At 38.4% G+C, this 26,758-nt stretch overlaps 1 protein-coding gene across 1 annotated transcript; it reads left to right on the top strand.

Annotated features, from left to right (window-relative positions):
• The first annotated feature begins 6,362 nt into the window (after nucleotides 1–6,362).
• Nucleotides 6,363–8,086, top strand: LOC142181532 (uncharacterized). Its single transcript, XM_075254448.1, has 4 exons — nucleotides 6,363–6,437; nucleotides 6,975–7,162; nucleotides 7,270–7,372; nucleotides 7,847–8,086. Exons 1-4 carry the CDS (start codon nucleotides 6,378–6,380, stop codon nucleotides 8,069–8,071), a joined length of 576 nt encoding a protein of 191 aa, XP_075110549.1. The 5' UTR covers nucleotides 6,363–6,377; the 3' UTR covers nucleotides 8,072–8,086.
• The last annotated feature ends 18,672 nt before the right edge of the window (nucleotides 8,087–26,758 follow it).

Genomic DNA, 26,758 nt, shown 5'->3' with positions numbered 1-26,758 from the left:
GATTGACTTATCAAATACTCTCAAATAATATTTATATTTATGTTTGTATTTATATTTATCTTTTTCTGGATTATATTTTGCACTAATCGGAATGAAAATGGGAATGTGTTTGGAATATATAATGGGAATATGTCGCTCTTTAGCAATATCTGACCATCGAAGCATTAAAGTAAATTATCAATTTTCTCATGTTGTTAGTAAGTATCCTTACTAATGGCAATGCCAAAACAGTGATATCATACATTCGCTCCCTCAATTATGGAAATGCGAGTTTATGTTTCGCTGGATCTTCAATTGTAATTTACAATCGTTAGAAATGGGAATATTCATATTCATAAATATATAAAGAACAGGTAAACATTTTGGAAGATCACCAGAAAAAATTCTTTAAATTGATAACTAATTTTATATGGCTTTTCTTAATACTTTAAAAGGTCAGTACAAACCTAACTAATGCACCATAATCTAAAAATAAAAAGAAGGAACAAAGGTCCAATGAAAGTATGCAACTTGCGAGTTGGAAGATATGCTCCCAATTCCGTTTTTCACTTTTTAAGATCGTCATGAACAATCAAGATTAAGTTATGTTTCAAAGTCAAGAATCCTTTTATAAGGTCAAGGATTCTATGATTAGAATAAAGGCTTCACACATTTAAACAAGTTAATTGGGTAGAAGTACAGTATAGAACCAAAATAGATCGGAGCCAATACCATGATTGCTTGCATTAGGAGGATATACTGTGTCCCCTCTTTTTGGGCACTGAAATTAAATCCCCTTATTGGATCAAACTCCACCCATTGGATAATTCATAAATATGGTCCTCAATGTGAAATCGCCAATCCATTTGAGAAGCTACCACAGAGAGTTCTAATGTTGCTGCATTTTTTTAAATTTTTAAGGATAGCTATTCTTTCTTCTAATCATTAGCATTCAATTTGCATCATCGTTAAATGTTTTCTCCGAGGTCATACAATCTCCTTCTCTACTCAAAACTGTATAGTGTCCGAACTACATTTTCGGAATCGTTAACAATCATTTTTGCATAAATTTGATCTTGCGAACTCCCAAAAATTCAAGAAAGTAGCCACACAGTCCAGAATTTATTGAATTGCATAAAACAACATCGTGTATTAAGAAAATAAAATAGAAATACCTACTCATGTACAGGACAAATCGACAAAGAGTACATACATTTCAGATTCACATAGACTTGATGAAACTAAATAAGAAGGCGTAATTCACAAAATATATATTTAAAAAAAAAAAGAGAAACAAGAAACAATGAGGCAGTGCAAGGAAAGTTAGTTATTTTGTCTTTGGGAAAATGCATAAGTACCCCCTGATCTGTACCCGGATTTTCAACTACACACTTTTTCTTTGCGGGAATCCTATTACCTCCCTAAACTTATTTTAAATGGAATTATTTGCACCCTAAAACTAGACAACCAAACTCTTGGCAAGTGGTGAGCTACACTAGACAACCAAACTCTTGGCAAGTGGTGAACTACACGCGCGGCCACATGTATATTTAGTACTTTTTTTATTCTTATCCTTTTTTCTTATTTCTTATTATTCTCTTTCTTTTTGTTTTGGTCACCGGCGGCATAAAATGCTGGTCGTCGGAATTTCAAGTGACACCATTTTTTTCAGCGAAATATTTTTTTCAGCGATAGATTTTTATCCCGACAGATTTTTATCCCGATCTAAGTGTGTTTTGTTTTATATATATATATATATAAATTTTTCTTGAAAGTGTAATTTATGAGTGGGAGGAAGAGCAAAAGAAATAAAAACGAATATAAGCTGAGAAAACTTTTTCCAGTTAAAATTTCAATACATCATTTTTTTCCGGCGTGGGAAGGTTTTCTGATGATGAATTTTCTGAGTGTATTTTGCTTTGTATATATATATATTTTTTTTTCTTGAAAGTGTAATTTATGAGTGGGAGGAAGAGCAAAAGAAATAAAAACAAATATAAGCTGAGAAAATTTTTTCCAGTTAAAATTTCAATACATTATTTTTTTCCGGCGTGAGAAGGTTTTCCGATGATGAATTTTCCCCCAAATCTGAGTGTATTTTTCTTTGGCTCATGAATGGATTTTTTTGAGAGTTTAATTTGTGTGTGAAAAGAAAAATGGAAGAAAATGGACAAAGCCTCCGGTGAATGAATATCCGCCGGAATTAGAGAAGAAACGAAAAAAAAGTAAAAGAAAAAAGACAACTAAAACGGAAAAGGAAAAGGAAAAAAAAGTAAGCCAAAATGGTAAAAAATAATAAAAAATAATCTGACTATCACTAAATAATACTATTCTATTTGATATGGACACAAAAAGTTCAATTATCGAACACAATATAGTAAAACGCAAGGATGTTGAGCATAGTTTATTCTATAAACTTCATTTGAAATTGGGAACATTCAATATTACTATTAACAATTTCAATTGGCACAAACCCTCAAATTACGAAATTACTACCCATAAGGCCACAACTATCATCTTCTTCCCTATTGAGGCGGGGGTGGTGGTGGTGGTGGTGGTGGTGGTGGGGGGGGGGGGGTTCTTTAATTGAGTTACCTCAAATGAATTAGCAAAGACTATGATGATTCCTTTGTAGCAATTAGCATGACTTAGCAGCAACCGAAGTTGTCTCATTCAAATCAAGTGAAGTGCAATCTTTCTCCTTCTTTGTCGCACGACCTGGTAGTAAGTAGAAGCTTTAATTAAGCCTTAAAACCTAAACTTTGAGACTTAAAAATTAGACCGCTTGGTTGCAACCAAAAGCTTTGAGAGTTGAAGCCCGACTCTTAAATAAACAAAAAGATTGAAGAGCATGAACGGTGGCCCTTCAATTTTGAAGCAACATCACAGAGAGAACGACGAAGTAGAACGAAGGAGGAGAGCATGAATCAGTCTTTTGGTGATTAGGGCTAAGCTCAAAAACACACCTAAGGTGATACGTGTTTGTTACACATTGATTTGGGCGGAAGAACTGATACGGTGACCGTTCAATTTTTGAGATTAGAGAACACGTTTCATTAGATTCTGTCAAAGGTGTAATATGTCAGGTATAAAGTTGATGCTAAATGATTGAATTGCTTTTTTCAATCAAAATTTATTCAGGCTGGACGTGTTAGCGGGACTTTTAAATCTTTTACGTCGCGGTGAGAGAGAAGGCTCACAGGTAGGTAAGAATAAAATACTTCCACTTAGCTTCACAGGAGGACCAAGAAATATGCGTTGTCGATATATGAACGCTATTGCATTAGTGCAGTGTTTTGGAATACCTGATATATTTCTAACTATGACATGCAATCCTTCTTGGCCTGAAATTCAAAAATACTTGTTGTCGACAGATGAGGCCCAAAATAGACCCGACTTAATTAGCTGAATATTTCGAGCAAAACTAGAAGAACTTAAAAAGGATATACTAAAAAGATAAATATTTGGTAAAGTTGCAGCATTTATGTACACATTAGAATTCCAGAAACGGGGACTTCCGCATGCTCATTTTCTTATTATACTCGATGAAAAATACAAACTACTGACTCCTGAGGCATATGATAAATTTGTTTGTGCTGAATTACCGGATCCTAAAAGAAACTCTGATTTATTTAAGCTTGTTACACAACATATGCTACATGGTCCTTGCGGTTAATTAAATCCAACTAGCCCCTATATGAAGAAAAAAAGCGGCAATTGTAAATTTAAGTTTCCAAAAGAATTTGCTGAACAAACAACTAAAGGAAAAAATTCATACCCTATTTATAGAAGACGAAATACAGGAAAATTTGTGGAAATTAGAGGACAACTTTTTGATAATTCATGGGTTATTTCTTGCAATCCATACTTACTTAGTAAATTTAATTGTCATATAAATGTGGAGATTTGCTCTGATATTAAAGTTGTTAAGTACATTTACAAGTATATTTGCAAAGGACATGATAAAATGCATTTCGTATACATCCTAATGATACGAATATAGAAGTAGATGAAATAAAAGAATATCAATCTGCTAGGTGAGTGTCACCACCTGAGGCTGCGTGGCGCATATTTGCTTTTCCTATCAGTGAAATGATTCCAAATGTATACCATCTTCAACTCCATCTTGATGGACAACAAATTGTTTCCTTCAAAAATACAGACAATATTAGTAGAATTGTAAATAATCCTATGATTAAAAAAACAATGTTAACTGAATTTTTTAGAATGAATAGCGAAAACGAAAATGCTATGATTTTGAATTTATTATATTGGGAATTTCCAGAATATTTTGTATGGTCCATAACATACAAAATGTGGTCGCGTCGCCAACAAGGATATGCTATTGGTAGAGTTGTGATATGTCATCCAACCGAAGGAGAAAGATACTATCTTGGATTGCTCTTAATGAACGTAAAGGGGGCCAAAATCATATAAAGATTTGCGAACTGTAAACGGAATAACTTGTCACACGTTTAGAGAAGCTGCCGAAAAAAGAGGATTACTACTTTGCGATAATAATTTAATAGAATGCATGTCAGAAGCAGTAAGTTACCAAATGCCACACAGTTTAAGACACTTATTTGCTGTACTATTAGTTTATTACAATCCCGCTAATCCAAGAGAGTTGTGGGAAAAATTTGAAAGCCCGATGTCTGAAAATTTCAAAAAATACCCAAACATGCATACAAGAGAAATTCGTCACAAAGTACTAAATCATATTAATGATATTCTTCATTCAATGGGTCGTGATATCAACGAATTTGAACTAACTCAAGGCAAAAATTCAACCATCTGCAACAACCAAAGAAGCTAAAGATGTACATTTTGAAAGTAATATTATCGTTAATTACAAGATTTACTATTGCCATATAAGCTAAACATTGCACAAAGAAGAGCTTACAATATAATCATTGATACAATATTTTCAAATAAATCCGAAGCATTCTTCATTGATGGTCCAGGCGGAACTGGAAAAAGCTTTTTATATCGTGCCTTATTAGCTACAGTGAGGCATAGAGGATTTATAGCATTAGAGACTGCGAGTTTAGGTGTTGCTGCTTCAATTCTTCCTGGAGGCCGAACTGCTCATTCCCGATTTAAAATATCTATTGATGTTGATGGAAATTTTAGTTGCAATATTAGTAAACAAAGTTCACTGGCATCATTGATTCGAGATGCAAAACTAATAGTATGGGACGAAATTTCAATGGCGAAAAAAGAAATGATTGAAGCACTAGATTTGCTTCTTAGAGATTTAATGGGAACAACTATGCTATTCAGCGGAAAAGTTGTTGTATTCAGTGTCGACTTTAGACAAACTCTTCCCATTGTTCGTGGTGGACAAAAGAAAGATTTTGTTCGTGAAAGCTTATTATGTTCTGAAATTTGGCATCAACTTGAAAAATTACAATTGTCCGAAAATATGTGTGCGAAAACAGACCCAACTTTTTGTCAATTTATTGGAACATGCCATTCGATTGCTCACTTCATTTTCATTATCATAAAAATATAATTGTAGATTTTTTCCTTTTTCATTACTTGGTATCAAGTCATTTATGAAATGATACATTTGTCCCTGAACTCGAAATGTATAAATACCTTTATTCCTTTTTGCCAGCTCTTTGTCATAGCTTACTCCCAGGGATGTGAACGCAAATATGTTATTGTATGTTCTTATGTAGGTTCAAAAATGCTTTGATTCTTCAGTATTTCCTAGTTACAGATTTCTTAATTCTTGTGGTACTTGATGTGAAATCAGCTTAACAGTGCCTTTGCAACAACAGAATGCGGGTGGTTCGTATTCAAATTTTTTGGCTCCGCAAAATTTGCATTTGGGAACAAACTTTAATATAACATAATCAGTTGATGGTTGAATTGTTATTGACTCTTCAATATATTGTTTATGATTTGTGTTAGATGTAGATCTTGGGATACAACAATAACAAGTGTAAATATATAATTTTGATAGTTATAAAGGCATATACGTATTTATAATTGCGTATACCATCAAGAAAGGACAATTTAACTCTCTAACTTGTTTCATATATTGAATATCCCACAAAAAGAGGACATTGTTCGCTTGAAATATTATCGGAAAATGTTGCCGGCTATGTGTCGGATCCTCCAAAAGTAGCATATTTGGAGGATGCGACAGGGGTGGGGCAGCATTTTGGATAGTCCATGCAACATAGGGAACTTGTGACCTATATTTTTGTTTGACTTGTGGTTATGGCATCAATTTTCCACTGTAGCTCCTTGCTTGTGCTGTTTCTAGTATCCAGTTGTCAGTGTCGTGAGAGATTGTGTTCTGCTTGTTGTGAAGACCATATTGAACTTTCCTGATTTAGAAATTTTTTGAACTACAGTATTATTTAAATATCTGGTTGAATGCTCATATGGAAGTGGTTTCTCTTTTGCAGGAAGCCTTCTCTCTCTGCAACCAGAAACTCATCGAGGTATGTTACATTTCTTTCTTCCAAAATATATTATTCCTTTCCTTTCAAATTGAGTGCTGTTATTTTGCGCAATATTGTTATTAAGATGAGAGCTCTGAATGTTTGTTATTCAGTGATTAATTAACTGGGGAGGTATGACTCGCAATTTAAATTCCTCCAAGAATTGATGTGAAAAAGTGACCTCAGACTTTTGAGTGATATATTATGAAAAACTATAGAAAATGAATAAAAGAAGATGATATAGTTTTTTACTGCAATAAAGTCACAGAACTTCCTTACTTACTCTTCTCCTCCATTCATTTGATCTGTGTCTTTGTTGTCAGTCCTTGAATGGGTAGATTATCTTGTGAATAGTGCTCAGCGTTTCAGCAGATATAAATGTATGTTTAGGCGGATAAGTTACAGGCAACTCATACAAGTTGTTTTTCTAATGATATGTGAAAACATTTTGTGGCGTATCTCTTTATTCACTGATATGCTTAAATTTGCTTTATAGCTGTCATCTGATGATTCCGTCCTTCCTCTTTGGCTTTTCAGATGGTTGACAATGTGCCCATTCTGCAAATAGACATGGTGTGGTGCTACCTTATGCTACGAGATATCAGCTGGCTCTCAGTTGCTGGAGTCCACCTTGCAAAAGCTAGAGAAGGGCTTGAGCGTTCTCATGGGAAGGAAGCTAGTCGTCTCAGACTGCTTCAAAAAGGACGATACCCGGAGATTGCTCTGTGAGTAATCCCTTAAACACAGATTGATACTGCTTGTGTACAATGCTGGAAACAGTTCCTTGCAACATTATTTTAAAATTATTTGCTTCTATATCTACTTTATATAGACATTTGAGGTTGGAGCTGCTAGAAGGAGTAGTGGCATATCATAGCGGTCAGATTGAAAAATCTAGAAAGTCCTTGACATCTGCTCAAGCCAAGTTTTTGCAGGTTAGCCTGTCTTTTTTTTTCCTTTGGTAAAGCTGATGACGGTTGTCTATTGCTCTTTGTACTGATAGGAGATAATATATTCTTCTCCAGTGTCTGCTTTTGCTTCCATTTCTCTCTGGTCTTCTTGCATGCGTACATGTGTTCATGTGCTTTGGTTTTGTTGGCTTAATTAGCGCTTTGCTCGTGTTGCCGACTTATTGGTTTATACGGCTTACATACACATCTTGTTAAGTCCCACATTTGGTTGAGAAAATGAGTTGTGGTCTCCTTATAGGTCTAGGGAAATCCGCCTCGTGAGCTATTAGCTTTTAAGGTTGAGGCAGGCCGAATGGTTCTTCACACATCTATTGCTTCTCTTCTTTTGGAATACCAGCTCCTGTTGTCTCTCTCTTGGTTAATTCGTCATACTTATTTTCTCAGTAATGATAAACAGTTAATCCATTTTTTGTCTTTTTTTATTTATTTAAAAAACAGCTTCAAATTCCAGATGAAGCTTTGTCCTTACTTTTGAGTATGGGCTACAAGGAACGGGATGCCAAGAGAGCCCTGCGCATGAACAATCAAGTAGTAGAAAGCGCTGTTGATTTTCTTGTTGAGGAGAAAGAAAAGAAAGCAAGGCAAAGGGAGGACGACATCAGGCGGCGGAAGGAGATCATTTCACTGAGTGAAAATATAATATCGAAAGCAATGGAGAAATAATATCAAGAAAGGATCGAAATACCAGGCTTTTAATTTAGCTCATTAGTGAAGAGTAATGCAAAATTCTGAAGCAAATGACCCATTCATTGAAACATTCTCCCTCCACTTTCTAACTCATTGAGATGAATAATATATTGGTATATATAATATACATGAGTTCCATATGTCCCCTTAATTAGAAGTCTAATTAGTTATGATAAAGTTGTTGACATGAAAAAAAACCCTGTGTTGCGCGGACTCTCCAAAATGTAGCCGCACCCGTATCGGATCCTTCAAAACTGCATTACTATTGGAGGATCCGACAAGTATTCTGCCACACTTTCGAAGAGTCTGAGCAACATAGAAAAAACCTCTACTCCATGCGAGCAAAATATAAATTTAATTATCATGTAACGATACCAACAAATAATAAACTTTGAAGCATCTCATTTAAAATAGATCTTAGACAAATGCTATAATGGTAGATCAGTCTGAGATTCTTCTTTCAATATTTGTGGTGGAAGGATGCAAGTGAAACGGGAGAAACAGATAGGGTTCTACTATTTGAGAGTGACAACTATCTTTAGTGATTGAGCATTGAAAAAAGAGTCTCAGTTGCATCAATCCAAACAGAGTACACAAAGAAAGTGTATGAACAAAAGGACAGCATCTGCGCTGACAACTGTTGCGGAAGCCAAATGTATATAGTGTGAATAAGTCACAACTACTATACCAAAAATTATGACAGCCACCAAATAATAAATAAGACAATAAAGCAACAATAAAAGGAACACCAGAATTTACGAGGTTCGGCTAATTTTGCCTACTCCTCGGACACAACCAATATTTTATTTCACTCCAAAAATACAAGTGAAATAATACTAAAGAGAGAAGATACAAATGCCTTAAACAGATGAGAAGGCAAATGAGAGGTGTATTTAAATCCTAAACATTAAGCCTTCTTTTATAGGGGAAAACCCCCCAACTATTCATTTCCCACCGATGTGGGACAAACATTTCTGCCAACTACTTTAACAAATCTCCACCTTGGCAAAATTCCACATCTTCAATTTTCTCTCAATAACAAATTTTGATTGTGTCTTCATCTTCAATCTTCAGTTTTCAACAATGTTGATCAAATCCAAACAATGTTGAAACTTGACCGCAGTCACCACCTTTGTCAGCATATAAGCAGGATTCTCCGTAGTATGAATTTTCTTCACCGTGACTCCACCTTCTTCTATGATTTCTCGTACGAAATGATACCGAACATCAATGTGCTTCGTCCTTGCATGATAAACTTGGTTCTTCGCTAATTGAATAACACTTTGACTATCACAAAAATTGTGATACCTTTTTGTTCAACACCAAGCTCCTTTAGCAATCCTTGAAGCCAAATTGCCTCTTTCACAGCCTCTGTAATAGCCATGTACTCTGTCTCTGTTGTAGACAAAGCAACTGTTGACTGCAAAGTAGACTTCCAACTAACTGGTGCCTTTGCAAAAGTAAACACATAACCAGTAGTTGATCTTCGTTTGTCCAGATCACCCGCAAAATCTGAGTCACAATATCCAACTACAGACTGATTGTCTTCCTGCTCAAAAACTAACCCGACATCTACAGTATTATGAATATACCATAGAATCCACTTCACAACTTGCCAATGCTCCTTCCCTGGATTGTGCATATATCTGCTAATAACTCCAACAACTTGTGAAATGTCAGGACTTGTGCAAACCATTGCATACATCAAGCTACCAACAGCATTTGCGTATGGTACCTTTGACATATACTCTCGTTCAACTTCATCCATTGGCGACATAATAGTACTTAGCTTAAAATGGGATGCAAGTGGAGTACTAACTGGCTTAGTCTTGTCATCTATGCCAAAACGTTGAAGTACTCTCTTAAAATATTCCTTTTGAGATAAACAGAGTTTCTTTGAACGTCTATCTCTAATTATCTCCATGCCAAGAATTTTCTTTGCCTCACCCAAATCCTTCATCTCGAACTCCTTCTTCAGTTGAATCTTCAACTTATCAATTTCTTCCGAATTCTTGGAAGCTATCAACATATCATCAACATATAGGAGAAGATATACAAAGGAACCATCTTTAAGCTTGCGCAAATACACACAATGATCGTATTTGCTTCTCTTGTACCCTTACCGCAACATAAACTCGTCAAATCGCTTGTACCATTGTCTAGAAGATTGTTTCAATCCGTACAATGATTTTTCAAGTTTGCACACCATATTTTCTTTTCCAGCAACTTTGAATCCTTCTGGCTGAGTCATGTAGATTTCCTCCTCCAAGTTTCCATGTAAAAACGCAGTTTTACATCCATCTGAACTAGTTCCAAATCCAATTGTGCTACCAAAGCCAACATAATTCTAATGGAGGAATGTTTTACAACTGGAGAAAATACTTCATTGTAATCAATTCCCTCCTTTTGAACATATCCTTTGGCCACCAATCTTGCTTTGTAGCGAACATCTACTTGGTTAGGAAATCCTTCCTTCTTTGCAAATACTCATTTGCACCCAATTGCTTTCTTTCCCTTCGGGAGATTGGCCAATCTCCATGTATGATTCTGATGAAGGAACTGTATTTCATCATTCATGGCAATCCTCCACTTATCTTCTTCTGAACTTTGGCCTGCGTCTTTATAAGTGGTAGGAACATCATCAGCTACAATTGAGGTTGCACAAGCAACCGTCTCTATGAGACGAACAGGTTTCGTTATTGTTCTTTTTGGCCGGCTGGTTGCTATTGATTCAAGTTGTTGTTGAGGTTCCTGAGTTGGAATCTCCTCTACTGGCTCTCCTTCCAGAGGGTAATCTTCATTTGTTTCCTCCTCTGCTTCTTGTGTAGGAAAAATAAATTTTCCCTCAAACTCCACCTGCTTAGAAGCACCTTTATTTTGTTTGGTATCTTCTGTTACCTTATTTACCATAGCAGATTCATCAAAGGTAACATCCATGCTGAATATTACTTTCTTTGTCATAGGACACCATAAGCGATATCCTTTGACTCCAGAAGTAATTCCCATAAAAATAGCCTTCTTTGCCCTTGGATCCAATTTTGACTCCATCACATGATAATATGCAGTTGAGCCAAACACGTGCAAAGAGTCATAATCTACAGCAGGCTTTCCATACCATTTTTCAAATGGTGTCTTGCCATCAATAGCAGCAGATGGTAAGCGATTAATGAGGTGGCATGCATATGTAACTGCCTCAGCCCAAAATTCTTTGCCCAAGCCAGCATTGGACAACATACACCGTACCTTCTCCAGCAAGGTCCGGTTCATACGTTCAACCACTCCATTCTGTTGTGGTGTATGTCTGACAGTGAAGTGTCGGACGATGCCATCATTTTGACAGACCTTATTGAAATGATCATTTTTGTATTCACCTCTATTGTCTGTGCGAATACACTTGATCCTCTTGCCTGTTTGATTCTCCACCATTGTCTTCCATTTGAGAAAAATTCCCAGCACTTCATCTTTGTTTTTCATTGTATACACCCACACTCTTCGAGAAAAATTATCAACAAAGGTTACAAAATAGTGCTTCCCACCCAATGAAGGTGTTTTGGAAGGACCCCAAACATCAGAGTGTACATAATCCAAAATGCCTTTAGTATTATGGATCGCTGTACCAAATTCAACCCTTGTCTGTTTCCCTTTGACACAATGCTCACAAAACTCCAAGTTGCAAGCCTTTACTCCTTTTAACAATCCTTGATCTGATAGAGTTTTCAAGGATTTTCCTCCAGCATGTCCCAAGCGCATGTGCCATAGCTTGGTTGCTTCTGCCTCTTTGTCGTCATTGGATGTCACTGTCGCTGTCCCAATAACTGTACTGCCACGATAGCGGTACATATTATTATTCTTCCGATTAGCCTTCATTACCACTAGTGCACCAGAGCATACTCTCATCACTCCATTTTCTGCAATGATTTTGAACCCTTTTGATTCTAGGGCTCCCACAGAGATGAGATTCTTCTTCAAGTCTGGTACATATCGAACATCTGTTAATGTTCTGATCATTCCATCATGGTTCCTTAATCGTATTGAACCAATGTCATATGAGGTAAGAGGGTTATTATCCGCTGTGTGGATGACTCCATATTCTCCTTCTTGAAATACCACAAACCAGTCCCTGTTGGGACACATATGATAGCTACAAGCCGAGTCCATCAACCATATGTCTGATGATGTTAATGACTCTGTTGTAACTAATGAGAAGTCTGAATCATCACAATCAGCTACATTTGAATCCATAATGGCCTTTCCATTGTTATGTTTGGCCTTATTCTTCAACTTCGGACAGTCTTTCTTCTAGTGCCCCTTTTCTCGACAAAAGGCACATTCATCTTTGCTGGGTCTGGATCTTGACTTGGATCTTCCCTTCTTTGTCCTCATTTGACTTTGAGGACGACCCCTCACAAATAGTGCTTCTCCTTCTCCGCCCTTCTGTTTTTCTCGCTTTCTTTGTTCATAGCTGTACAAAGCCGAACAAACTTCTCTAAGAGAAATTTCGTCATTTCCATGGAGTAGAGTAGTTTCAAGGTGCTCGTACTCATCAGGAAGTGATGCCAACAACATTAAGGCCAAGTCACCATCATCATAAGTTGTATCCATATTTTGCAAATCTGTGACCAACTTATTGAAACTGGTGATATGTTCATTCATCGTGGTACCAAGAACATAGGTGAAGTGAAACAGTCTCTTCTTCATATACAATTTATTTTGACTATTTTTCTTCAAAAATTTATCCTCCAGTGCTTTCCATAATTTACTTGCAGAAGTTTCCTTTGTGTATGGATATTTCTGCTCTCTAGCAAGGTAGGATCGAATGGTACCGCAAGCAACACGGTTGATAATTCTCCAATCTTCTTCTCCAATAACATCTGGTTTCTTTTCTTCAATGGGCCAGATCTAGCCCTTGTTGAAAAAGGACATCTAGAACCTCGCCTTACCACATCCCAAAATGTCCGGACCCGTCAAATATTTCTACCGCAAATTTCGCATTTGACACAATTCTTGTCATAAGAGAAGATGCCAATGATGACGTATTGTTGACACTTGATGTAGATTCTTCTTGTTTATTGTCTCCCATCTTTAACACAAATATTATTTAATAGCTGACGACACAAATCAAGATTATTTCCTTTTTGGTGTGGAAGATCAGACTAAGCTGCAACCACAGAGCATACTCAGACAGAACCTTGACTCAGTTACCAAGATAAATCTTTTCTGATGTGGAAGATCAGACTATGCTGCAACCACAGAGCATACTTAGACAGTACCTTGACTCTGATACCAATTGTTGCGGAAGCCAAATGTATATAGTGTGAATAAGTCACAACTACTATACCAAAAATTATGACAGCCACCAAATAATAAATAAGACAATAAAGCAACAATAAAGGGAACACCAGAATTTACGAGGTTCGGCTAATTTTGCCTACTCCTCGGACACAACCAATATTTTATTTCACTCCAAAAATACAAGTGAAATAATACTAAAGAGAGAAGATACAAATGCCTTAAACAGATGAGAAGGCAAATGAGAGGTGTATTTAAATCCTAAACATTAAGCCTTCTTTTATAGGGGGAAACCCCCCCCCCCCCAACTATTCATTTCCCATCGATGTGGGACAAACATTTCTGCCAACTACTTTAACACATACCTCGAGCCATTGTTCCCAGGACATGTAGCGAGACAGTTATTGCTTGGCATTTACTTTTGGGGCCTAACCACGAAAGTCGGTCCAAACCTGAATATGTAGCAATAGGATATGTAGCGAGACAATTGTTGTGCGGCCTTTACCTTTGGGTCCTTGTCACGATCCAATCCCCGAACCCGGTCGTGACGGCGCCTCTCGTGAAGACAAGGCCAGCCAGACCAAAACGGATCACCTTCTTTAAATAGTTAATCATCATAAACAGTAATAACATATAATATAGTACTCATAAATTGGGGAATTTAACGATAATAACCGCAAGAACCATTCCGACACAGCCCTAACCGGGGTGTCACAAGTCACGAGCATCTACTAGGGTATAAATACAACTGAAAGCCTGGAGTGTACAAATACAGACTAATTAAATGAAGAGAGAGAAAAGCAGTGCTGCGAACGCTGGCAACTACCTTGCTAAACTCTGATGACTCTGCCTGCGATCAGCCAAAACATACCTGAATCTGCATACAAGGTGCAGGGAGTAATGTGAGTACTCCGACTCAGTAAGTAATAATTATAAATAATGGCTGAAAGTATGAAAATACGTAAAGGCACAAAGCAATTCCATATCAAGCAGTAAAATCACTTAAAGCAGTAAATCAGTGAAGAAATCAAATGATATTCCTTTTAAAACAAGTAAAACCTGCAATTTAACAGGTAAATAACAAGTAGAAATCTGCCCCTCGGGCACAGTATCAATCGCTCAGCATAATATCAGCCCCTCGGGCTCAGTATCAATCACTCAGAACAATATCAGCCCCTCGGGCTCACTCTCAGAATAGTATTAGCCCCTCGGGCTACCTCACAATCACTCATATCAGCCCCTCGGGCATAGCATCAATCACTCAGAACAATGGGTACCCGCGCTCACTGTAGGTGTGCAGACTCCGGAGGGGCCCCTTACGGCCCAAGCGCTATATCAAGCCACCTCGTGGCATCATCACTCAACATATCCTCACATCACTCAAGCCACCGTGTGGCATATAAAGTATCTCAGGCCCTCGACCCCATATCACTCGGCCTCACATCACTCAAGCCACCGCGTGGCATAAATAGTAATTCAGGACCTCGGCCTCATATCACTCAGCATATCCTCACATATGGCCCTCGGCCTCACTCAGTCCAGAAATCATCATAAGCCCCTTGGACATTAGTAAAATAGTAGTTCTCAGCCCAAAACATGATGTAGAAATATCATTTTAGTTTCAAATCTGTGTAAAAGTGGCTGAGCTTGTAAAAAAGTAGATATCAACAGGACTAAGTTCAAATAATAAGTCAAGCAGTGAGGAAACAGTGATAAAAATCCCCGAAGGGTTCAAATAGTTGGCACGAAGCCTAAATATGGCAATCAGCTCAAATCATGATGATAACAAATGAATTTTAGTCAAATATTCGGTAAAATCATCAATCGGGATGGACCAAGTCACAATCCCCAGTAGTGAAAGACCCCACGCTCATCATCCAGCACGTATCTTGCCTCAATATAGCATTACGATGTGCAATCCGGGGTTTCAAACCCTCAGGACATCATTTACAACCATTACTCACCCGAACTAGCTAATTCTCTAGCTCACGACGCCTTTACCCCTCGGATTGGCCTCCACGCACGTCGAATCTATCCAAAATCAGAACGAATACGTCACAATATGCTAAGGGAACAAAGCCCAAGCAAAAAAATTCGAAAATATCAAAAATCCCGAAATTAGCAAATCCCGAGCCCCGGGCCCACGTCTCGGAATCGGGTAAAATTTACATTTTCAGAATCTTCATACCCTCACAAGTCTAACCATACCAAAATTATCCAATTCCGATATCATTTGGTCCTTCAAATCATCATTTTACATTTTTGAAAGGTTTCACAATTTTCTTCCCAAATTCCATCCCAAATCACGAATTAAATGATGAATTCAGTGATAGATTCATGTATTCTAGCCAAATCTGAGTTAAAATCACTTACCCCGATGAATTTCTTAAAAAACTTTCAAACAATCGCCAAAATCCGAGCTCTCTAGGTCAAAATATTAAATAAAACCCAAAACCTCGAATTTATAAGGTACCCCTTAGGTTTCAGCCTCCGTGGGCCGCACCAAATCGACCGCGGTCCGCGTAAGCCAGTGCGGTCCGCGCAAACACAACCGCGGCCGCACAAGCCTTCTTCTGCAGTGACAGGCTTTAGTATTTTGGCCATATCTTTTTCTACAGATGTCCAAATTGTGATATCTTTATCTTTTGGGAAACTAGCCACGAAGGGATACAACTTTTATTTTTAAATTATCTCAAAATTCCTTGTGGATCAAAAGATATGAGCTTCCGAAGTTGGACCGACGATCTGCAGATCTTCATGACCGCGGCCGCGGTCACTTTTATGCACCCAGCACTAAGCCAGCGCGCCCAGCGCTAATTCTACTGCGGTCAACACTAAAAATTCTGCCCCCATACTTTTTCTAAGTTCCGAAATGTCTGTACTCGCTCAAAACTCACCCGAAACACACCCGGAGCCATCAGACCTCAACCCAAACACACCAACACCTCCCATAACATCATTAACACCTAGTCGAGTTTTCGAATCACTCCGAACAACATCAAGACACAAAATCAACTTCGGATTCAAGCCTAAGAACTCCAAGAACTCTTAAATTATGCTTTCGATAAAAAATTCTATCAAATCTCGTCCAAATGACCTGAAATTTTGCACGCACATCCCAAATGACACAATGACACTACTAGAACTCTCGAAATTCCATTTCGACCACTATATCAAAATCTCACCTATCGACCAGAAAGCGTCGAAATCTCAATTTCGCCAATCCAAGCCTAAACCTTCCACGGACTTCCAAAATGCATTCTGATCATGCTCCCAAGTCCCAAATCACCTAACGGAGCTAACCAAATCATAAAAATTCCCATCCGAGATCAAATACACATAAGTCAAATTTTGGTCAAACCTTTCAAATTTTACGCTTTCAACTGAGACTGTTCTTCTAAATTCATTCTGATTAACCTGAAACCCAACACCAATGATTTACATAAGTCATAATACACCACACGGGGCAAGTCATGCCCGAGAACTGGCGGGCTAAATGCAAAAGCTCAAAGCAACCGGTCGGGTCGTTACATCCTCCCCCACTTAAACATACGTTCGTCCTCGAACGTGCCAAGATCTGTTCCAAAAGCCAACCAATTGCTGAATAACTTCACCATGCACATGCCCGGGGGTGATCCCATGTCACCCTATCTCGCATAGGTTTGATACCACAATATAACGGAAATTTCACAATCCATCCTAGTCCATGAACTATGGAACCACATTTCCTCTTCTAAAATCATTGACACGATCAGAATTTCACATTTATACTGTGAATAAGTCTGAACAAGCGGTAACAAACCATATATGCTATCTCCGGTGCAATCACATGATATACCACATAACTCAACACTTGTAGTGATAACTTCTAACCACAACAACTGCACACAACATCCACATACCGATAGAAAAACTCTTATCAACTAGAGTCTCATCCCAACACTTTCATATACTGCAAATGATCACTAAGACATGTGGTAAGCCATAACCATTTTCCAGATCAACCAATCATGAAGCCACTTCTTCCTTGGCAAATACAACAGCAAATTTCCGAACCGAAGCTCGATACTATCCTTCCAACATGCTGGAATCACATCCGTTCGTATTTATTAATGATACCCAACGATCTCCTCTAATCCAACATATTACTCTAGTGACATGACACATCCATACAGGCCTAAGCCACAACTTGCATAATACATGCATCAATACGCAACAGTACGAACATACTCAAATCATGAAAATGACTCAAATGAAAGAGCTGTACTTCAAGCTCACCTGTACCACCACAACACAAGGCTGAGAACCCGTCTCACATCATAGGAACAAAGCACACGAGTCTAACCCGCAAGGTCATACCTCCACATAACTTCGCTACGATGTGCGATCCTATCCAATACTGCCCCATATGAACCACCTTAAGTCACTAGCTCGAAATTGACAACCATGCATAATTTGATATATGGAACCAAAGCAATTCATCATACTCACGGTGAAGTAAATAACATACACCATGCAAACTCGAAAGGACATAACCGATACGCCATTCATCGAGCAACACCCAATTACTCTTCCCGCTCGACTTCCACTACGAGACCCCAATAGAACCGCACCACATGTACCTATAACCAACAAATCATAACATCTCGCAACACAGAAAGGTAACTCATAGATCTCCCCATATTACTAATAAGCTCAATAACAATCGAATCAATACACCCTTCAACATTACAATTCAGAGCCAACCAAGCTGACTCAAATTAAAACACGCATCCATATTGACCTGCAACAAACTCCTTATCACAAAAATCATGGAGTTTCTCTTCAACTCCTTTAACTCTGTCGGTGCCATACAATATAGTGCCCGATATCAAATCAATACCGAAATCAACAACCTTGCCCGACGACATGCCCGACCACAAGAAACATATCCGAAAAGTCCCTCACCACCGAAACTAAATCAATGGTAGGAGCCTCTACACTAACATCCGTTGCGAAAGCCCAAATAAGGAAGACAATCCTTCCTAACCGTCCGCTGGGCCTTCGAAAAATAAAACCACTCCACTAGGGCATAATCCTACGGACCTCGCCACTCAATCCGTGGCATCTCTGGCATAGCCAACAATATCGCCTTAGTGTAATAGTCCAGAATGATACAATACAGAGACAACCAGTCTGAACCCAATATCACATCCAAAATCTAACATACCAAGAAACAAAAGATCCACTCAGGTCTCCAAATCCCTATAGTCACTAGACAGTGCCGATACACACGACTCACAACCTCTACATAGCCTGAATATAAGAACTTCCCGTCTCCAACTCCATATGGCCCATGAATCCACATATCTGGTTCCAATTCCGCCGTCTGAATGCATACCACACCTCGAATACTCAATCATTCCACGAGAGATAATCTAGAATTCCTCTGTGCCACCAAGCAAACACGAGTATCAGCAGTCGTTCTAACCAGAAAATGCCGCAATACTACCGATGTATCACCAACTTAATCACATTGCCCTTTCTAAAACATATGCCCTCGTCAAATCACCCCTAATTAGCAATACCATTTCCTTAATCATCCGAAGACCCTTCCTCTAATTATCTGAATCACGTTCCTCTAATTATCTGAAACTCGTTCCTCTAATTATCTGAAACTGCTCGTGCTGCCTAAGAATTATATGACTTTCCATTCAAAACTAAACTGCAACCTCACACACACACTTCCCAATCATTTATAGCATACTGCATAACCTATACCATTCTAGGATACCCATGAGAACTTCATATCCCTTCTGAACCACAAGCCACTATGCATTCCACTAGCCAAGAACTTTCCATTGATCCCATCTAGCAAAGAACCACTATACATCCCATGCTCCTCATGCCCATAGAAAATATACATCTCCAACCAAGGTAGAAACCATCAAGGACTCTCCGAGTTCCCCTTGCACAAACCAGACCTGCCAGGACTGAATCTTCTAACTCGACCAAGCTACGCAAGCCATCAAAACCTAAGAGCATTGCCGCGAAATACCTGTAGGAACTCATTACCCCGTACACACCCAAGGAACTAATCATATCCTTTCCATATTGATCCAGCCTACTATCAAGCTACCCCATCTATCTAAATTTCCTTTTGATTCATTTTCAACTTGATATTCTCTCTTAAATATTCCCAAAAGCACTACATTCGAAATACTTCGCTCTGAAGAACTTCCTGTGGATCTAAATCCGTTACCTCCTAATATTAGTACATAGAATCCCACAATTAATATGGAAAACACCACAAGTCTTGACGTCTTCCAAGGAAAGCTCAGTTCCTAACCACACATATAACTTGAAAATATCCAATTGTTACATGCAAAATTTTGAACACAATAGGACCATTCTCTAGAGGCATCCACTCTACTTAAACCGTAGTTAGATTGATTAAACGAACCGAACAACATGTGCTTCATTTGTGCTCCGACACTGCAGAATGTGACCTCATTTCGATATAACCAAGCAACTTCCTACCCTATGCACCGAGCATTCCTTACCAACCACAACTCAAGTCATTCCTCGATTCTCGTACACCCATAAGGCATAACATAACCTTTATTGGAATTTCCTTTACTCGAGCCATAACTGATTCACAAATACGCCTCAAACTGGAACCATTATAGCACATAACCGTGCAATCAACTATTCAATAGCGGACTCCCCCACTTGGCTCAAAGCCATAGATCAAAACACGCACCATAACTTATAACACATATACTTTATTGCTTCCATAATACCATAGTGAGATTAGACTCAGTCCTTCATAAGCTCTTGAAACACCGACCATCGGGTACTTTAACTTTATGTAAATCTCGCATTCACTCTCGTAACAGTTAAGCCCACTCTATCAAGTGACCCAAATTTAAATTTCAACACATATGTTTCACTTGTGAATGAGATCTTCTAACAGACAACATAAGGATCACATAATCTCAGAACACCGTAGGAGACAACCCGCCTGCTTCGCCTCAATATAACATTTATGTATACCTTCCACCGTCATACACATTACACAGTCACTTAATTTTCCTAAGTTTGAACTCATACCGCAACATGAAATTTACTTCACTCCAACTAGGAGACATGAAAAGATTCTTCATGCGCCCATAACTCGGGGCTACACATCCAACCATAATGAAAATCAAACACTTAATAGTTCATCTATCATCCATCAGACCTTCCTCGTCACTTCCAAGTCATATAGATACCTCTCGCAGTACCAACATACACATCACATAGTTGTCAGCCATCACTTCTATTAATAGGGACAATACCACACATATAAGTTCAAAACACTTGATCACACAATCAGCACCTCGGTGCTCAAGCCATAGGTAAAGATCCGGCCTCAAGTCCTCTAGACTGACCCAACATCAAACTCATAGAGATCATACCTTGCCCCTCGATCAGGGAGTCACAAGCCATCGATGTACATCTGATACTGAGCGCTCATGCGCGCATACGAACGCGTGGAAGGAATTTCAAGAGTTATTTTTCAATCTGAATCAAGGACGCACGATAAGAATTCAAGAATATGAAGTTTTCCTAAAGGTTCTGCAGCCTCTCGATGATAAATACAGACGTCTCCGTACTGATCCGCGAGACTCTACTAAACCTGCTCATGACTCATGAGACCTATGTAACCTAGGCTCTAATACCAACTTATCACGACCCAATCCCCGAACCTGGTCGTGACGGTGCCTCTCGTGAAGACAAGGCCAGCTAGACCAAAACAAAACACCTTCTTTAAATAGTTAATCATCATAAAAAATAATAACATATAATATAGTACTCATAAATTGCGGAATTTAACGATAATAACCGCAAGAACCATCCCGACACAACCCTAACTGGGGTGTCAAAGTACGGAATCCGATACAACAGTTTGAAGAAAACATAAATGATAGAGGATAAGAGAGACAAGGGGCTGCGAACGTCAACAGCTACCTCGTAACTCCAAATCACTGCCTAGCCTGGACGGAATCAATGCCTGAATCTGCACACACGGTGCAGGGAGTAATGTGAGTACTCCGACTCAGTGAGTAATAATTATAAATAATGGCTGAAAGTATGAAAACACGTAAAGGCACAAAGCAATTCCATATCAAGCAGTAAAATCACTTAAAGCAGTAAATCAGTGAAGAAATCAAATGATATTCCTTTTAAAACAATTAAAACCGGTAATTTACCAGGTAAATAACAAGTAGAAATCCGCCCCTCGGGCACAGTATCTGTCACACCTCCTTTTTCTACCTACACCACGCAAAGGGCGTAAAGAAGTTTTTCCAATTAAAGGACAATCGGAACATGATTTAATTATTACTTATTCAGAGTCGCCACTTAGGAGATTAATGGTGTCCCAAGTCACCGGTTGAATCCCGAACCGAGGAAATTTATGACTCTGTTAACAGTTTGCGTACCAGAAATCCGAGTAAGGAATTCTGTTAATCCGGGAGAAGGTATTAGGCATTCCCGGGTTCCGTGGTTCTAGCACGGTCGCTTAACTGTTGTATTTGATTTTATCTGATTTTAATACATGCTAGCTTATGTGCCTTTTATTCGTAAACCGATTTTTATCATTATTTATTTTAAAAGAATTGCAACGTCGTGAAAACGCGTTTCGAACTACGTCGCAATCAATGCACCCGTGATTGTCAACACATTTCGACTTCGTCGAGATTTGGATTTGGGTTGCATCAATGCGCACCCGAGTTTAAGAAGGTACTTTAATTAAAATCGCGCCTAAAGATTCTAACGTAATATTATTTTGGGGAAGACCGTGGAGTTCGCTAAATGGCCATCCCAAATTCTAATCATTTTTAATAACCACATTGAGGTCCCCGTAATAAGTGGTTTTATTTGGGCGAGGCTAGTAGTAATCCCGAAGTAACTATGATTTCCTACTTATTATGTGTCTCTAAAAGACTAATTAATTTAGAATTGAATTACACTGAAGTAAACTAAGAACCAAATTCAAATAAAGAATGGGCCTGCCTCATGGCTTTGATACAGTCCAATTGGCCCAACGAATATGAGTACAATTCTAATTGCAACAATTTATACAACATCAACGAGTCACCACAACGACAATGCATACCCTCATTTTAACTGATAGCCGTGAACTCCAAAATTCCTAAACCAATTTATCATACCAGTTACCTATCATGACCTACTGCTTTTAATGAACTAATTCAATTGTGAATGAGTTTTGTTTCATGATTTTTAACTGGTTTCAATGCCAATCTACCAATAATAAATTAGGTTTGCCTACCGATCGATTCAGAACCTTTAATCAAAAGCGGACATTCTATTACACTAGCATGATCAATGACAAAAGTGCTAGTAACTAGGCTAAATGTCACCAGACCTACTCCTGAATTCACATGTCACTTACATAGATCCAATTGCTACTAATGACTATTGAATTCACACGAACCTTCAAATTAGACCAAGCCTATGCTCACGCTATTTCAAATGCCCAATTCAACAGTTCAACGTTATGCAACATTCAACATGTAATCAACCTTACGGAACAATCTTAATCATACATATAACTGCCAGTTATATAACAGAAAACTACACGATTAATATCAGTTAAAATACAGACTGCCTTCAGTTGAACAATAGACCCTTTGAATATTTCATTTCGACTTCAACGAGCATACATCAGTGAGGTTCAAAGAAGTGTACCTGGAAATTGGAATGTATATAGAGAAAAGGGAAGGAGTCAGCTACTTTGAACAGCAACAAGCTCAACAATATACACCACAAAACATGCCAGGAACTGCTTTTGAAAACCAGAAATACAAGCAGACTCCACAGATCAATTCAACACACACTTCAAATGCACTCCTAGCCCTCACAGCTGAACCTAAATACCTCTGCGATCCTGCTAGACCCAAACCCAACTGAAATCCAAAACTAGTAATGAAACTGTAAAATTGTTTTTGATTTCTTCATTTTTTGATGTTTTTTTTTTATTTTTTGAATACTGGAATGGAAATACTAGCTGGAATTGAAAGCAGGGAGGAGAGCTTTTGGTGGGGATTTTTTTGAGCTCAGAGCTGAAGGAAGAAGAAGAAGACCCCTTCCCCAAGGCATTTTATGCCCTTTTATAGGCAACAAGAGAGAGTAGAGCAGATTTTAGGCCTTCTTTTTTAATCCCTCCCTTATTTCAGTTTAGTCCATCTATTCTTGACTTGCTAAACAAGTAAGCACCCCTATTGTGCTGAAATGTGCACTAAAATCCTATTCTAGAAGGCCTTAGGGTATTCTTCTACCCATACAATTCCTATACTGCCCTTCCATATACTTTGAAATTACTATTCCAATCAGAATTACCCCTTTCCATGCCCAAACTACCCCTGAAGGCTTCTCAAAGTTACTGATTATACCCTCATCCTCAACAGCTATAACCAATCCCTAAATTAATCCAAAACTATCTAAGACTGATTAATTAGAACTCAGAAATTAACTAATCAAACTAACCAATCCCAATTGTTCAATTACACCAACTTAATCAAACTAAGAAAAACCAGAAACCAGGATCGATCAAAGCAAAGCTTAAGCTAACATGATCAACATTAAATGAAATTAAACTAATTCTTAACCAATAAACTCACAATCGACCATTCAAATATCACACTCAGAACTAACAGCAATTGACAGAGCTATACTAATACACAAAAATAAACCGTAAAATTAACAGAACACTTAATGAAATCAAGACTGTAACTAAAACTTCAACCATGCGAGTAAAAAGAAACAGGAAAGACTCACAGAAGCACGAGGAACTCCGGCCAGTCACTGACGTCCGAATCCTTTCAGATTTTTGACACGCAACATCCCTAACCATGTGTTCTTACAAGAGAACACATGGTTAAGGATACTACGGTTCGAAATCATAAAGATTTTGGTTTTGGGTTTTGGCCAGAAATTCTTAGATCTGAGATTCGAGCCGTTTCGCAGAGATTTGAAGGAAAATAATCATGGATTAGTGTTGAGGGAAGACCGGGGATTGTGTGTACTTTGGGCTGGTTTTGGATAAACCTGCAATCTGACCGAAAACTTCAATCGAAGATTCGACGAGCTTCGGCCCTATTCGAGGGGAACCAGTGGGTGGAATGGAAAGAGGAGAGTGAGGAGGACGAGTGGTGTAAATTTGGGCTTGAACGGTGTAGGTGACATTCACCGCCGGTGAGGGATTTGGGGGCGGCGTGGATTAGGGTTCGTGAGGATGAAGGAGATGGTCCGAATGGGGGGGGATTTTCGGACACTTATATACCAAACATCCTAGTTAGATCCGGACCGTTGGATTGATGAGATCCAACGGTCGTGATCGGGGCTGGGGAAACGACGCCATTTCAACACCTGGGAGGAGGCCCGGGTAAGGATTGGGCCTGGTCCAGTTTGGAACGGGTTTAAGGGCGTTTGGGCCTGAAAATTTCCAACGCATTGGCCCAAATTTTGGGTCTTTAATAAGACCACTTGTCTACTCTTATTTTCTTTTTATTTTCTTTTCTTACTTTTACAATTTTTATAATTTTTCTAATTTTTATAAAGATGTAAAACTAACATAAAATCCTGATTGTTTCAAAACAAAGACTAATTAATTCCTAAAATTGTTCAAAAACTATTTCATGACAAATTCACAATAAAAATCATTAAAATGCAAAAGTGAACTATTTTTTGTGATTTTCATGTTTTGTTCTAAACAAATTATCCCTTAATTGATACTAAATATAAAAATTAAAACCCAAATTCAAATGCATATTCTTTGTGTTTTATATGAATTAACATGCACAAATAAGATGCCAATAATTAACACAAAATGACACCAAAATTCACAAGAATTGTAAAAATAAAGAAAAATTATTTTGTTGGAATTTTTGGGAATTATTCATATATAGGGCAAAAATCACGTGCTCACAGTATCAATCGCTCAACATAGTATCAGCCCCTTGGGCTCAGTATCAATCACTCAGAAGAGTATTAGCCCCTCGGGCTCACTCTCAGAATAGTATCAGACCTTCGGGCTACCTCACAATCACTCATATCAGCCCCTCGAGCATAACATCAATCACTCAGAACAATGGGTACCCGCGCTCACTATGGGTGTACAGACTCCGGAGGGGCCCCTTACGGCCCAAGCGCTATATTAAGCCACCTCGTGGCATCATCACTCAGCATATCCTCACATCACTCAAGCCTCTGCGTGGCATATAAAGTATCTCAGGCCCTCAGCCTCATATCACTCGGCCTCACATCACTCAAGCCACCGCGTGGCATAACTAGTAACTCAGGCCCTCGACCTCATATCACTCAACATATCCTCACATATGGCCCTCGGCCTCACTCAGTCCGAAAATCATCATAAGCCCCTTGGGCATAAGTAAAACAGTAGTTCTCAGCCCAAAACATGATGTAGAAATATCATTTTAGTTTCAAATCTGTGTAAAAGTGGTTGAGCTTGTAAAACAGTAGATATCAACAGGACTGAGTTCAAATAATAAGTCAAGCAGTGAGGAAACAGTGATAAAAATCCCCGAAGGGTTCAAATAGTTGGCACGAAGCCCAAATATGGCAATCAGCCCAAATCATGATGATAGCAAATGAATTTCAGTCAAATATTCGGTAAAATTATCAATCGAGATGGACCAAGTCACAATCCCCAGTAGTGAAAGACCCCACGCTCATCATCCAGTGCGTATCTTGCCTCAATATAGCACTACGATGTGCAATCCGGGGTTTCAAACCCTCAGGACATCATTTACAACCATTACTCACCTCGAACTGGCTAATTCTCTAGCTCGCGACACCTTTACCCCTCGGATTGGCCTCCATGCGCGTCGAATCTATCCAAAATAAGAACGAATATGTCACAATATGCTAAGGGAACAAAGCCCAAGCGAAAACATTCGAAAATATAAAAATCCCGAAATTAGCAAATCCCGAACCCCGGGCCCACGTCTCGAAATCGGGTAAAATTTACATTTTCAGAATCCTCGTACCCTCACAAGTCTAACCATACCAAAATTATCCAATTCCGATATCATTTGGTCATTCAAATCATCATTTTACATTTTTGAAAGGTTTCACAATTTTCTTCCCAAATTCCATCCCAAATCACGAATTAAATGATTAATTCAGTGATAGAATTATGTATTCTAGCCAAATCTGAGTTAAAATCATTTACCCCGATGAATTTCTTGAAAAACCTTCAAACAATCGCCAAAATCCGAGCTCTCTAGGTCAAAATATTAAATAAAACCCAAAACCTCATATTTATAGAGTACCCCTTAGGTTTCAGCCTCCGGGGGCCTCACCAAA

This window comes from Nicotiana tabacum, chromosome 6, assembly GCF_000715075.1.
Source record: "Nicotiana tabacum cultivar K326 chromosome 6, ASM71507v2, whole genome shotgun sequence".
Taxonomy (NCBI): Eukaryota; Viridiplantae; Streptophyta; class Magnoliopsida; order Solanales; family Solanaceae; genus Nicotiana; species Nicotiana tabacum.
The sequence above is the reverse complement of the archived record's forward strand: the minus strand, read 5'-3'. Positions and strand labels throughout refer to the sequence as shown.